This window comes from Xyrauchen texanus, chromosome 25, assembly GCF_025860055.1.
Source record: "Xyrauchen texanus isolate HMW12.3.18 chromosome 25, RBS_HiC_50CHRs, whole genome shotgun sequence".
NCBI lineage: Eukaryota > Metazoa > Chordata > Actinopteri > Cypriniformes > Catostomidae > Xyrauchen > Xyrauchen texanus.
Window position 1 is genome coordinate 29263329 of NC_068300.1, and position 15255 is coordinate 29278583.

A 15255-nucleotide genomic window follows, 5' to 3' on the forward strand; every position below is an offset into this window, starting at 1 on the left:
TGATAACGTAAATGAACTGGTAAATCGGTTAATTGAAACGAACTGTCCGAAAGAATCGGTTCGCAGAAAAGAATCGACCTCCCATCACTACAAGGAGTACTTCTAAGGAAGAACACTTCCTGCACTGCGTCACTGAAGACTCATTTGCATAAAGTTCAACTTTATCGCATCGCCAGTGGTCGCTGTCAGGCTTGTTGCCTCAAATCAACAATTTTCATTGAAACTCAATTAATAAGATTAAGGAAGCACCAAATTGAAAATGTTGGGCCTCTTCTAATACCTTTTTAACAACAACAAAAAACTATTGGTCCATACCGATACCAATATTTTGCTACTTACCATATTTTGTCATTAGATCACTTTTTTGCTCAGAAATTATTTTTTTCAAAATGCATTAAGAGGTACAAAAGCTTTTTATTATTCTAAAAATAAATAATTCCCATTAAACATGGATTGGATCTGTTGAACTCAAAATTTAAAGAGAGACACAATGAAAGATAAATAGAAGATAAAAAGATTAAAAAATATTTATTTTGAAAAATAACTAACGTATATATGATAAGATAAATGATGTGGAAAAAGATTATTTGTATTTCTAAAAAAAAATGTGTACTTCTATTTTTGCTGATCAAAACAACAGAATTCACATTTGACATGTTTGCACTGTATATAATAGAACGTCACAAATTCTTATTATGCATATGTTCAACTACATCATGGAAAAATAATTGAGGGCTCCACTTGCTTACACAATGCTGACTGATTTGCTGAATGCAGTCTAATTTTAAGCTTTCAAGGTTCATTAATCGCACAAGTCCATATTGCGATTTCAGTCTTAACTCAATCAATCTTGAAGCCTTAATGGATATCATACTAATGTCTAGGAATTCAAAGTCATCATGTAAGTGCAACTTGTTACTGTCAAATGAAGTTTGCGATTAATCAGAAAATGTATTGTTTTACCCAGCCCTAATGACTACCTGACTATGTTGCTCAGTATTCACAGTTCTTTTTCTCCCTCTGTCTTTAAGGTGAGTCTGGACTCTCGAGTGAGGGAAGTGATCAACAGGAGGATGCAGGATCCAACCCCTCACATATTTGAGGATGCACAGCTGCAGATCTACACCCTTATGCACAGAGACTCCTACCCACGTTTTCTCAACTCCTCCATCTACAGATCACTGGTGCAGGGGGGGTCACGCTCTTCGTCTGAGTCATAGACCCCCTCGCTTTCCCATCCTTCTCTCCCTCTGTCTCACATTCTCTTCAACTGTCCATACATTTCTCCCCATTTCTCTCGATCTCTCTCCATTGCACAATCACTCAAGGAGAAAGTACTCCTTTTTTGTGTGTCATTATGGTTGGATCTTTTTTTTCCGTTAGTCAATTGTCCTCTTTCATTTTTGAGGGAATCCCTAATTTTTTGGTGTTTCTCCTGAATCTGCACAGACTGAAACTTGAAGACACAGGGTTGAAAATGCAGTTTTTTGGGTTTGTTTTTTTCCTCCTTTTTCCCTGTACCATCATTTCAAGTGTATGTGGCAACAGCATCAACTACTGATTTACCCAGCCATCTTTTGACTTTATTTTTTCCGTCAAACACATTTTACTTGTCTTCTGGCATCTCTAGTTGAAGAGAGCTGAAAGAGCATCTGCAATAAGAAACACTGGAGTGGCCTGACCAATCTGCTCCTCTCTCCTCAATCCTGTCCACTATCTCTGTGCTCTGATTGGGTCTCTGAGGTGAGGGGCTGAGTGGTGATTGGCTGGCTGATTGTAAAGAGAGGAACAGCACTTTTTCCAGGTGCAAAACAATTAGCTATAAAATAATAGTTAGAATACTAATAAATTTACAGACCCAGGCAGAATCTGATGACCTTTTTTGTATTTTCTTTATTGAATTAAAAAATGGTAAAATGTGTTAAATAGAGTACTATATTCTTATTGGTAGCTGAATGCATTTCATATTAGCTAAATAATTTAACAAACAAAAATGTATGGGCAGCAGATGTGTAAAATTTTATACATGATGGACGTTCCGATAATTTCTAATAATTGATATCAATAAGATGAGAAAGGGGAGGACCACCAAATTTAGATAAATAAATAATAATAATTTAAAAAAAGAAACATGAGAGAATGCCAAGGTCTTAATTAGACTGGTCACTCAAATACATTTCAAAATGAGTATTTTTAATGTTATTTATTTTTTTATTAAATTGTGATTTCTGTGTTTATGTCTGTTTATCTCAGAAATACTTAGAGATTTTTGAGCAGCAAAATCAGAGACACAAAATCTTAGCTGTATTTGTGAGACACTAAAGTATCAATAGTTTTTAGGAATCACAGGCACAAGATGTACAATTTAAAGGTGCACTTAGTAATTTTTCCTCATTAAAAAAGTTTAACTCCTAAAGACATGAATTGTCATTTTGCAATTTATGTAGGAAAACCACTCATATATATATATATATATATAAAAGATGTTTTATTCTACATGGAGAGGGTCTGCATATGGGGTCTGTCATGTTAGAATCACATGACCAGCCAAATACTGCTAGCCGTACTGTTATTTGACACTTTCACTCATTGATTAAAGTAATCATGGCTGACTGTAAATTACAAAATTTCTACAAAGGCATCTGAAACTGAAAAATATTGATTTTAAATAATGCTGTTACCAAGCCGCTAGGTGTCGGTGTAAGTCCAAGATAACACATAGACAAAAGTTACTGAGTGCACCTGTAAAAGATTATGCACATTATAATGTTTTTTGGCTAAATAAAAAGAGCAGTTCTCTGAAACACAAGAGAATCTATAGCCACTTTTATACAGGACACCTGATGATTTGCAGTAAATTTGCTGGATTTACCTTTACCGATAAATGTATCATACCTGCCATTTACACATGCAATAGCTTTTCATATTTTATTTGTTTTGCTACCATTCTCACATCAGCACCGAAATGTCATTTAAATGTCGAAAATGTCGGAAATGCCCTGCTCAGATAGAGAGAAGGGCTAAATTTGAAATCGCATGCTACCATAATACACTTACTATTTCTGATGTATACAGAATGTAGCCAGGCTCTTTCATTTCACTGTCTGTTCAATTTGACAAGATATATGTCCATAATGTGATCCTGATTTCCTCCTGCGTCACAGGTATACCATTAATATACATCTTTTTATCATGGTAAAATACATAAGAAAGTTGTTTTTTCTACACCTTTTTCTTTAAACTCTGTATGTGTTTTTAAGGGGACTTTCTCCTACAATAGTTGTCAGCATTAGCAAATAAGAAAAAGCACTGTTTGAGTTTTATATACAGTATTATATAGGTACCCTTACAAAGAAGCCATTAACTACTATAAAAACCCAATTTTAAGACAAGAAATCAAAATAGTCTTTGTTCGTTTATTCACACAGTTACTGGTATTATGCTGCATTATGAAAATGCTGATTTTAAATGTTTTCTGGGCAAAATACAAAGCACGTATCAATTTCACTTAGGAACATTTCATTTATGTGATGTCACAAAGGTCCAAACATTTCAAGTTTAATGCTCAGTTTGTGAAACAATTTCAGTGTTACACATGCATTCATGCTAAAACTTGTTTCCTTAATAGAATGACTTCAAAGTTGACATTCAGTGACTTTTAAAGGGATTGTTCATCCCAGAATAAAAACAAACCTGTATGACTTCCTTTTTTCCATGGAACACACAAGAAGAAATTTGCTGAAAGTTACCATCAGTCACCATTAACTTTCATTGTTTAAAAATTAATGGTGACTGAGAGTGTCATTCTGCCTTACATCTCATTTTGTGTTCCACGAATGCAAGGAAATCAAGGTTTGGAACAACATGAGGCTTAGTTTATAACAATTTTCATTTTTGGGTTAACTATTCCTTTTAACCAGCTAGATATTAAGAATATAGTGAGAGGGAAATGATAGTGGAATTGGTTGAATTTGTGTTAACACTGTGAGCTGCGTTACCTCTCAAATATTTTTTTCTAAACATTTCATAATGTGAATCTGAAACCCAATCAGTTCTGTAAGTGGGTCCACACAATAGCAGAGAATTTCCAGTGTGGATTTTATTATATCATTTGTCTTATGTTAGCACTTATCTAAATATTGATTAATGAATAGTATGTGTGAAGAATCTCGTGTCCTCATTCACTGGAGGTTAGTATTTGCTATGAGCATTGATCCTTAAACAGTGGTGGTTTCATGCTCCATGTAGTTTGAGCAAACTGATCTGAGACCAGTAGTTGGGAGAACTCTCATTTCACATTGAAATGGGATAAAAGCATCCACATCTGCCTGGTACTTTCAGGATTTAGTTATTTGTAAATATACACATTAGAGCAAAATATACAAATCTATATTCAAATAAGGAAGCTTAAAACACAGACTTTCAGACAGTGACAATGTATGAGATTTAGTTATTTGGCATTTTTGCCAAACATAATTTAGAGGAACTTTACGTACTGTAGTACCTAAAAAAAAATAAGTGTGTTGCCTTTATTTTATTTTTTTATTTCATTGGTTGCAGTATGCATGAATATGTACATTTTTGAATATTTGTGTAATATATGTGTGTATATGGGTATATATGTACATGAACATATATTTAGTATTGCTCTTGTTGTCTGACACGATGTGACCAGTCTAACTTAAGCCAGATTTCTGAATGTGTGGAAATGCGTGTCTGGTCAAACAGTTATGTATAAGGTTAAGTTAACTGTAGTAAGAAAATGGGAGAGAGATGTCAGTATCATTAGGGCCTTTGGAAGCACACTCTCAATATGATATTACACAAGGATACGCACAGTTAAATACAATCCAATTCTTTAAATAATATACACTTTAAAACACGTACAAGAGGGAAGTGTGCTGGTGGACCTCTCAGCATTTCACATTGCATGTGCAATTTGCGTTCACACGGAACGCAATTAAATTGCTGGAGGGTCGCCAAGTCACTGTACTGTACAACCATAGCATCCAATTGTATCAGAAGGCGGATCACATGGTCACACTGTCTCCACTCCCATTGGTAGTCACTGCTCAATTGCATAACGTTAAAATTTGTCGCATCCTCAATGGTAACGGTTGCCTCAAATTGCAAACTCGTCAAAATGAATGACTTCCTATGGATTTGTTGCTGCAAATCACTGTCACTGTGAATGCATTACACTGTAAATGACAATATATTATAATCTACAAAGCTGTCTATACGGCAATGTGAAAAATTTAGTAAGCAAAAACGGTACATTGAAAAGCACGCTTGCAATGTGAATAGTTTTGCTGACTATAATAGGTACTTTATATAATGTTAAACTCTGTTAAACTCTGTCACATCCTCAATGGTTACCATCGCTCATGTGACCTCAAATTGCCAACTCATCAAAAATCAATGACTTCATGTTGCTTTATCGCTGCAAATCGCTGTCAGTGGAACATACAATTCGGACACTTATTATAATAAATGAAGCTGTGTACGCTGCAAGCTTTGAGAAGGCAAAAGCATTCTTGCATTATGGACAGCTTTGTTATTTATAATAGTTGCATTCTGATTTGTCCCAACAGACCTGTCTACGCTCCAAGTGCGAAACGTTTAAAATGTATACATCTCTTTCAGTGTGGACCGCTTTGTTAATTATAATGGGTGTGTTCGAATTTATCGCAGTGTAGAAACTGTCGAACTGTAGGAGGCATCGTTTCCCATATTATCCACATTCTCTGTCAACTGAAATAACAGACAGACTTCTAACTTGTAATTGATCGGAGACAGGGACTGTGACCTAGTGCTGCTTATGTTTACATAGATTTCTTTAAGGTGCCAAATTGATCTAGCCTTCTTACAGTCTCAAACTAAGGACATTTGTGTGGATGCATAAATGCAAGAGCTAGTCTGTCTCAGTGTGTGATGTGTTTCCATGGAATCATAGTTTCAACATATCGCAACATACTGTCACCAAATAGTCCAACTTTTTCCCTTTTTGTATAATATTTTGGTTTTAGTGTTTAAAACAAATCAATATATCTAAGTGTGCACATCACGTGCCAGCCTCAATTTCTAGCCGTCTCATTTTCACTCATTTACCGTCCATCATTTTATTTCATTCTTATTTTCTCTCTGGTCACTTTGTGAGATCCTCCTCTCTTAGTCACATATTCTCATGAGATTTGCAGTGTCGTGCCATACAGCAGTGAGATCGATCCCTGACTCATGGACTTCTATGGACATTTATTTATTGACATTATCATTATATTTTGTATTAAAATAAATCAAGTTGTGTTTTAAAAGGAGTATGCTTCTGGCTGTCTGGACCAATTTTTTGTTTCCTGAAGTCTGTGACCATTACTGTGTAACCTCTCTTCACATTTAGGTGCCATAGCAGGGCGCCCTCTTCAGGTTGTGGTTGGGATGGACTTAAGGTCCCCTTTAACACAGGCCAGCTCACTACTGGAATTCAAAGAGGATTTATTCATGAACTCATCTGTAAAATTCCATAACCTCTGACTTGGTTGCAGAATTTTTTTTAAGAGAACATGTCTATAATGATAATAATAAAGATGTTTGTGTTATTCATTCACAACTTTTAAAGATATTTACTGTAAATCCTTCAAAAGAACTTTCTACACTACGCTTAACATATTTTTAAACCCCATGCTAAGGATACATTTTAAACCCTGCATTAAAGGAATATTCCAGACAAGTTCAAGACAAGTTTAGCTTTTTAGCATTTGTGATATAATACTGATTACCAAAAGAAAATTATTTCGAGTTGACTCGACTTTTCTTTAAAAAAGCAAAAATCAGGGTTACAGTGGGGCACTTACTATTGAAGTGAATGTGGCCAATCTGTAAATCATTTCAAAAGTATAGCCACAAGACAAACAATATGTGTGTTAACATGATTTTAGTGTGATAAAGTCACTTACTAACCTTTCCTGTGTAAAGTTATATAACTTGTATAACTTTCGAATTTAAAGGTTGCGTGCTGTACTTGTTCAATCAATGTTGCTGCTCTTGTAAATATGCAAATAAGAACGTTAAACTAGGCTTTACAAATGTACAGTGTGAAATCTCAAAACCTAAATACCCCAAATTCTATAACTAAATCTGGCTTTACTTTGAGCAATAGTTATCTGAAATGCAAGGAGCTTTTGTCTTTTTGTTTTGCTAGTACTGAATTTTTTTTGTTCAAAATTGTCTTCATATTACTTTCTTGATTTCACCTAAGTACGTAACCATACACATCTTTAGATTCAGATTATTACTCAACCGATATAGGATTTTCCAATGACCAATTCTTAAACGTGTGGTCCGCCTTAATCCTGTACAGTATGTGTAGTTAAGGCACTGATTTCAGCTCACTCCCCTTACAAAAATGAACTGCTGTCTGAAAGCAGTATTACTGCAATCTATGTAGTAAAAAGTGCAGTTTTATGTAGTACAGTGATGCTGTACTGCACCTACAGCCGTGGCTAAAAGTACTGGCAGTGACATAAATTGTGTTTTGCAACTTTTTCTGCTTCATTTGTTGTGGTGTTGATTCACATTGTTTCTAGATTATTGTGCAGAGTGATCAGAAACATTTTAAATAATTGCAAAATGCTTAATTGGCCTTTGAAGCTCATTGGCCAACTTTCACAAAAACCCAAATTTCACTGTTTTTTTGGTCCTGGCAGAAAATGACCAGCCAACATAATTTCATTAATCATATCAGCAGCACCTGGAAAAATGTGAAGAGTACTAGTCTAGTGAAATCACTCTCTCATTCTGATTGGATTATAAGAGCAGACTGATTGCTATAAATTAGGGAATAAGAGCTTCCAATCATTGTGTTCTTGTTAGCAACGGTTACCTCTAAAGAAAGACATTCAGCCATCATCGATTTGCATCAAAATGGCCTCACATGCAAGTAAATTGCTGCAAAGAATATTGCACCTGAAAGAACCATTTACCGGATCATCAAGAACTTCAAGGAGAGAGGTTCAACTGCAGTGAAGACGGCTTCAGGATGTCCCAGAGTGTCCAGCAAGTGCCAGTACCTTCTCCTCCTGAGGAGTCAGCAATGGAATCGTGTCACCACCAGTGCAGAGATTGCTCAATATTGGCAGCAGGTTGGTGTGAGTGCATTTGCACGCACAGTGAGTCGAAGACTTGGACAATGGCCTGGTGACAAGAATGGCAGCAAAGAAGCCACTTCCCTCCAAGAAAAACATAAAGTATAGACTGAAATTCTGCAGGAAGTACAAGGATTGGACAGCAGAAGACTGGTGCAAAGATATTTTCTCTGATGAAGCCCCCTTCCGACTTTTTGGGACATCTGGAAAATCGATAGTCCAGAGAAGAAAAGGTGAACGCTACCAAGAATCCTGTGTTGTGCCAAGAGTGAAACATCCTGAGACCATCCGTGTGGGGTTGCTTTTCATCCAAGGGAGTGGACTCTCTCACAATTCTGCCCAAAACACTGCCATGATTAAAGAATGGCATCAAAACATCCTGCAAGAGCAACTTCTCCCAACGATCCAGGAGCAATTTGGTGATCTGTGCATTTTCCAGCATGATGGGGCACCATGTCACAAGGCAAGAGTGATAATAAAGTGGCTCGGAGATCATTACATTGAAATTTTGGATCTGTGTCCAGGCAACTCCCCAGATCTTAATCCCATAGAGAACCTGTGGTCAATCCTCAAAAGGCGAGTGGACAAACAGAAGCCCACAAATTGTGATCAACTCCCGAGCACTAATAAGTCAAGAATGGATCGCCATCAGTCAGGATTTGGCCCAGAAGCTGATATCCAGCATGCCAGAGTGAATTGCAGAGGTTATGAAGAACAAGGGTCAACACTAAATACTGACTCTTTTCATAAATTGAGTGTTTTTGCCAATACAAGCCTTTAAAACTTATGAAACACTCATCATTGTATACCATAGAAACATGTGAAAAAAGAATCTACAAATACTGAGGCAGCAAACTGCAAAACACAAAATGTATGTCACTGTACAGTACAATGCCTTTTAACTGCAGTACTGATATAGTTCACTGTAGTAAAATTGGAGGTCAGTGTAGTACTACAGTTCAGTCAAATATACCTGCATTCCACACTGGTATAAATGCCATACGTTGCAAAATAATATTAGTTCAGTGTAGTACAATTTAAAATCACTGCAGTAGAGCTGTAGCTTGTGTAGTTCACCTGCAGTTCAGTGAAGTTAAACAGCTGTATGCAGAATAAATGGAGCTTCAATTAAAAACGGATGCACAAAATAAACAACAAAGAAAAGGTCAAAAAAAAAAAAAAAAACACCAAGAGCAGCCCCCTTCCAAGCAGTCTCACAGTCTTTTTAAAGGGCCTAAATTACATTATCCAGGTGTGTGCAATGAAGCAATTTGGACGAAACCAATCGCAACGACAAGGGGAGCACAAACTGCAACGCGATCTCAGGGTTGTCACAGGGTGTACAGTTTAGTTGACTAGACTGTTAGTTCTCCTACTAGTCAACATGTTGGGTTGGTGTTTACTAGTCGAGGATCACATGAATTCAGTTGCAATTGTTACATATGGTGATAGTGAGAGGAAAATTCCTTTGACCACAAACTACGTTCTGTGTATTTTGTGAAAATAAATGTTCAAATCTATGAAAATTTATTTTGAATTACGCTAAAGTGTAAAGAGAGTGAACATGGAGTGGTCATAAGTTTCATGTCCACTCTCTCTCTCTATGCACAACAAAGATCCCCCATTTAGCCTTAACAGACTGTAGGGGCAAGTGCTGTTAGTGTTTCTCTCTATGCACACACACACACACACATGTGCGTAAGGAGAGAGAGAAAAGCTGCACATATTCCACGTACAGTAAAGAAGATGTGGAAAATGTCTGGAAAAAAAGGTTAGCACAACCTCTCACAACCACATACTCAGTATAGTGGGGTGGGGACATAACTTTATAAATGTAAATAATTTACAACATTTCTACACATGCACATTACCATACATCTTGACAATTACTAACCATTGGCACTTGGCAGAGGTCCAAAAAGGTTTTCTAAAAAGGCTTTTGGATTGATTTCTGCTTTTAAACAGAAGTGTGGATTTGGATGGAAATTAAATAAAAAAAAAACATTAGGTAATAAGGCTGGGAATTTTCTTGCGGATGATAGGAGAAAAACACAGACGTTTTGGATTCGGGTGGCAATAAAATCACTGACTAGCCCCTGTAAATGCTGGAATTACCTTACATCCCACTGTAAAACAATTACTGCCGAAATAAGGCTCAAGATGCAGCACTTTTCATGTGGAGTTCAAAGCAGCGTGAATCATTTGAATGCGAGTGACTTCACATCTGCAGTAGCAAAGTGGACCACCACACCCTGTCAGATGATTAATGTTTTGGAGAATGAGGGTCTAATTCTTTCAATCAGTCAACCTTCCAATTAGACATTTGGAAACCTTTAATGCTACTATAATGTTACTATTTTAGTACTTTTTTATCTTAATACTGTGAAAGGCTTTGTTTGGAAAATATTAATAAAACATTGTTGCATATATATTTATAAAATGTAATCCCCTTTTCTCCCACTTTGGTATGCCCAACTCCTACTACTTAGTAGGTCCTCATGGTGGCACAGTTACTCTCACAATCCAGGTGGTGGAGGACAAGCCTCAGTTGCATACGCTTCTGAGACAATCAATCAGTGCATCTTATCATGTGCCTTGTTGTGCATGACACCACAGAGACTCCCAGCATGCAGAGGCTCATGCTACTCTCCGTGATCCATGCACAACTTACTACATTCCCCATTGATAGTGAGAACCACTAATCGCGACCACTAGGAGGTTACCCCATGTGACTCTACCCTCCCTAGCAACCGGGCCAATTTGGTTGCTTAGGAGACCTGGCTGGAGTCACTCAGCACACCCTGGATTTGAACTCACGACTCCAGGGGTGGTAGTCAGCATCAATACTCATTGAGCTACCCAGACCCCCTGTTTTCTTTTCTTTTTAAGTACTAAATGCATTTTGACAGGAAAATAAATATATATATATATATATATATATATATATATATATATATATATAAGTCATATGTCAGCATTTTCTAAATATTTAATCATGCAATTAACATTGCTATTGTTCTATACATTACAGTACTGCACTTTAGAGGTAATGTACTGTACTGTGTGCTGCATGTACTGCATCACATGTTCATGACACTTGCTCTGATATTTTGTGAAAATGGATACCTTTAACATTGCCATTTTTTCATGTTTATTTTATGCTTTTATATTTGCTAGTGAATGTTTAATGGCCAGGCACGTCTTTAAAAGCGGTTAAAACATTTTAAACATTTGAATGTCAATAAATTGCTGATTGATAATAACCTGAATTGTATTTGCAGTCATTGGTCAGGTCAAACTTTTTAATTATTTAGGGTAGTACAGCAAATATATTAAGTGTGGGAGTTCATAGTACAGTTCTAGAGAACAACAGTAGAACTGAGGTACAAGTGTTGTAATTTGGATGCAGTATTCCTGCAGTTTCCTGTATTGCAGTACAAGTGTGTTATTTGGACGCATCAATTCTGTAGTTTCCAGTATTTCAGTAATACTGCGTCCAATTTACCACACTTGTACTACAGTTAAAAAAACTGAATTTATTTTTTGTTAAGTCATAAACATCCTGGGCCAAGACCACTTCAGATAGGACTACTAGGATTGAGTTGACCAACCTTTCAACAGGGAAACCCTGAGGGATTGTCTCCAGTTTTATCATTCTCAATGCCATCGCTGAGAACTTGGATGGAAATACTCCATATTGCCAAAACAAACACGGCACCAGTCAGGCGGTTCTACGCCGTGAACAGTGAACACTGTACATTAGCAAAGCTCTGTGTATTAGCATCTGACAACCACTGTTACAACATCTGTGTTGCATAAAGTTTGAATGTATGAAGGAAAAAAAACAAATGGCAAAAAATGTGAGATAAAAATACCACTAACAGAGAGACTTTTCTCCCATCCCCCCTTCACACACATTCCTAGAATCGAACAAGAGGCTCAGTTGATGTTGCCATTCCAACAAGAATTTGGAGGTAGATGGTTGCAGTGATAAAGGCTGAGTGACCCCTTACCTGGGCAGATATTATTAACAGAAACAGTCTGAGTGATATCACAACAAAAGAGATCACAACAGACCCCTTATTAGACCAATACATTTAAGAAAGTCATTCTCAAGATGCATATTGTACAGAACAATGGCAAGAACTGGTTGAAAATTGCCATTTTAATCTGATTGGCTGGCTTTATGCAATTTCCAGAAGAGCGCACATATTCGGTTCATCTGGAAACAAAGCCTTGAAAAGACAGTCTGCCATATTAACTAAAGCTGCAGTTTTCAAACTGGAGGGTGCCAGAGCATGTCAGGGGAGGTGCATAAAATGGTGATAAATTCACCACGTAAAACCAAAAGATACAATAAAATGTATTGTGAAGATTTATGAAAATGAATATCATAAAGGGTTCATGACATGAAAAATCAAATTGGCTGACAAAATATTTAACATTTTCCTTGATCTTTTGACATTTAAGAGGTCATTGTACTATAAAAACATACTGTAAGTTTCAGAACTCAAAACTTCCTCCACTGCAAAAAGAGCATTTGTTGAAACCAAGCTGCCAACACGACTCGTTCTCTACTTCCTCCACATTGTGATGTCACGCTGTGGTAGACATTTGCATCTGTCCACCTCCACAGCAACACATACTTCACCTTATCACTTCCGTAGCCTGCCCAGTAATGATGAGCAGTGAGATGGCAAAGAGAGACCAGGTCAGTCAAGAGCAGAGAGCCAATCATAACAGTGGGTGTTTACTGTCAGGTCTTTAAGGAGAAGCAGCACCAAAACCGAGCGTTTCTGACAGAGGAAAAATGATGGGCCATGCCATTTGGCCAGAAACTTTTTTTAGGAACTGCAGTATAATACATGTTTAAATTTGCTTTGAAAGAATGATATTCTGATGCTCTCTAACGATGTAAGAGATGTGAGCATATCAAATGACATATAAACCGTCAATTAAGAACATCTGTTGCGACTTAAGTCTTCTTACGACTTTCACCTCAGTGGAAAACAACTGCACAAGTTAATCTAGAAGCATAAAAGATTTTCCAGAACTCATGTGGCAGCACAAACACAAAATCACAATGTGTCCATTATAACGAATGTAACATTATATCGGGTCGACGTGTCTTCATGTATTCATGTGCTCATGTGTGTTTATCACAAATATAGGCTAAAATCAGTTCATTATTCCTATGGTCATTAGGAAAAACTTATTTTTAATACAAATGTGGCAATAATATGAATAAAAAAAAAATTATATTAACATTTATAGCCATTAATATTGCACCATTGAATGATGCATTGCCAAATTAGTCTTTCAAACTTAATGTAAGTTTATTGATAATACTGGTGAAATGCTCCAATGCTTGAAATATTATGTATTTTGATCATACAACACTAGAGGACAATGCCTGATAAAACTTCAAATAAGTGGCCAGAATGTACTGCTGTTGTTAGTGCAAGAAATATATATATTTTTTAATATTTATCGTAGGCTATCTAGTGGGGGAGGGGTTTATTGTTTAAGACTTTGAAAACCCCTGCAAAAAATCATAAACAACATAATTTTTATTTTTGGTTGAACTTCTTTCCTACAAAATAAACTTGTTTATTTATCATGAGTCATGTCTGTCTCTTCCAGTCTTGGCCAGACAATGCTGCAATGGGACAGACTAAACAAGATTACCAAGAACTAAGGTATATATTTAGTATTAATATAGTGAAAAAAGTTATACAGTTATAGTGAAAATTACATTTTAGATGGCTATCTCATCTCAGTTGACCTGTGGGTATTTTTCAGTGATGTATCAACCACTAAAAAAAAAAAAAAAAAAAAAATATTACAACAATCCTCCTTGACTTTCTTCTTTACCTGAGGGTCTTAGCTCAGTGGTTTATTCCTTTGAAGGTCCTGGAACATTTATAAATAACCCAGTCAATCATTTGAAATCACCAGATCAAAACACTTTGCTTAGTGACCCTTTATTTCCCCAATGACTGGGGGCTGTTTTGTCCTCTTAACTAACTCTATGAAGTCTTGGAGACAGTTGTTTGGGAGATTCCCACCATATTCTCTTCAATCCATCATAGGTTCAAAGCCCTTTATTTCTCAATGATCTGGTGGGTGCTGAACTCAAAGGTGGTGTTCTTTAGGAGCATCCAAGAATGCCTGCAGTGGTGTCCTAAATCCAAAACCAGATTTGACAGCATTTATTTTTGGGCCACAATTAAGTAATGTTGTGACAGCTCAGAGCAAATTACTGCTCAGGCAAAAGCCTGACACATTTTAGCACCTGTGTCGTACGCGAGTCAAAAAGGGTCAGATCTATTCTCAGATTTGATTAAGTTTAGCTTTGGAATATGAGGTTATGAAACAGAAGATATGTCCAGTTCTGCGTAATTGCTCCATGGAAGAAAAAAAAAAGGGGGGGTCAAACATCAGCTCTTGTGGGGTAGCAGTACAACACCATATTATGTTTAGCTAACAATTAACTCAAATTATGTAACTAAAACACAGTTGTCCCCTAGGAGTTCTCTTACATAAGTGAGGTGAGTGACAATTGGCTGATTGGCTTATTGCTCCCTCTAGTGGAAAACATGTGAAACACAAAGAAATGGCAAATGTGGCCATTAAAATGTCTTTTATTCATACCCGAGTGATTCTAAACCATGTAACCTTTTTGTTTTTTTTACAGTTACAAAATTTTACACTCAGTCATCATTCACTTGTATGACTGAGACTGACACTCTGCATAACATTACATTTTTGGTTTGGGCATTGTGTGCTTCCAAATTTGTGGCAACTGTTTGGGGATAGCTCTTTTCTGTTCCAGCATGAAAATGCCCCTGTGAACTAAGTGAGGTCTATAAAGAAATGTACTGGCCTGCACAAAGCCCATACCTGAACCCCACTGATCACTTTTGAGGTGAATTGGAACAGCAACTGGTAAGTCAGGCCCCATCAACCAACAGCAGTTCCTGACATCACTGATAGCCTTGTTTCTGAATGAGAGCAAATCCTTGCAGCCATGTTACTACATACAGTATAGTGGAAAGCCTTCCCAAAAGAGTGGAACCTGTTACAGCAATGGGGGAAATTGATGCCAAAGGTT

At 36.7% G+C, this 15255-nt stretch overlaps 1 protein-coding gene across 3 annotated transcripts in view; it reads left to right on the forward strand.

Annotated features, from left to right (window-relative positions):
- Positions 1-6560, forward strand: part of LOC127619265 (regulator of G-protein signaling 17-like) — a 68500-nt gene extending 61940 nt beyond the window's left edge. For all 3 annotated transcript variants that reach the window (XM_052092114.1, XM_052092113.1, XM_052092115.1), the window contains one exon: positions 1032-6560. In XM_052092114.1, the coding sequence (XP_051948074.1) occupies positions 1032-1220 (189 nt within the window). In that variant the 3' untranslated portion in view covers positions 1221-6560. The remainder of the gene's footprint in view (positions 1-1031) is intronic.
- The last annotated feature ends 8695 nt before the right edge of the window (positions 6561-15255 follow it).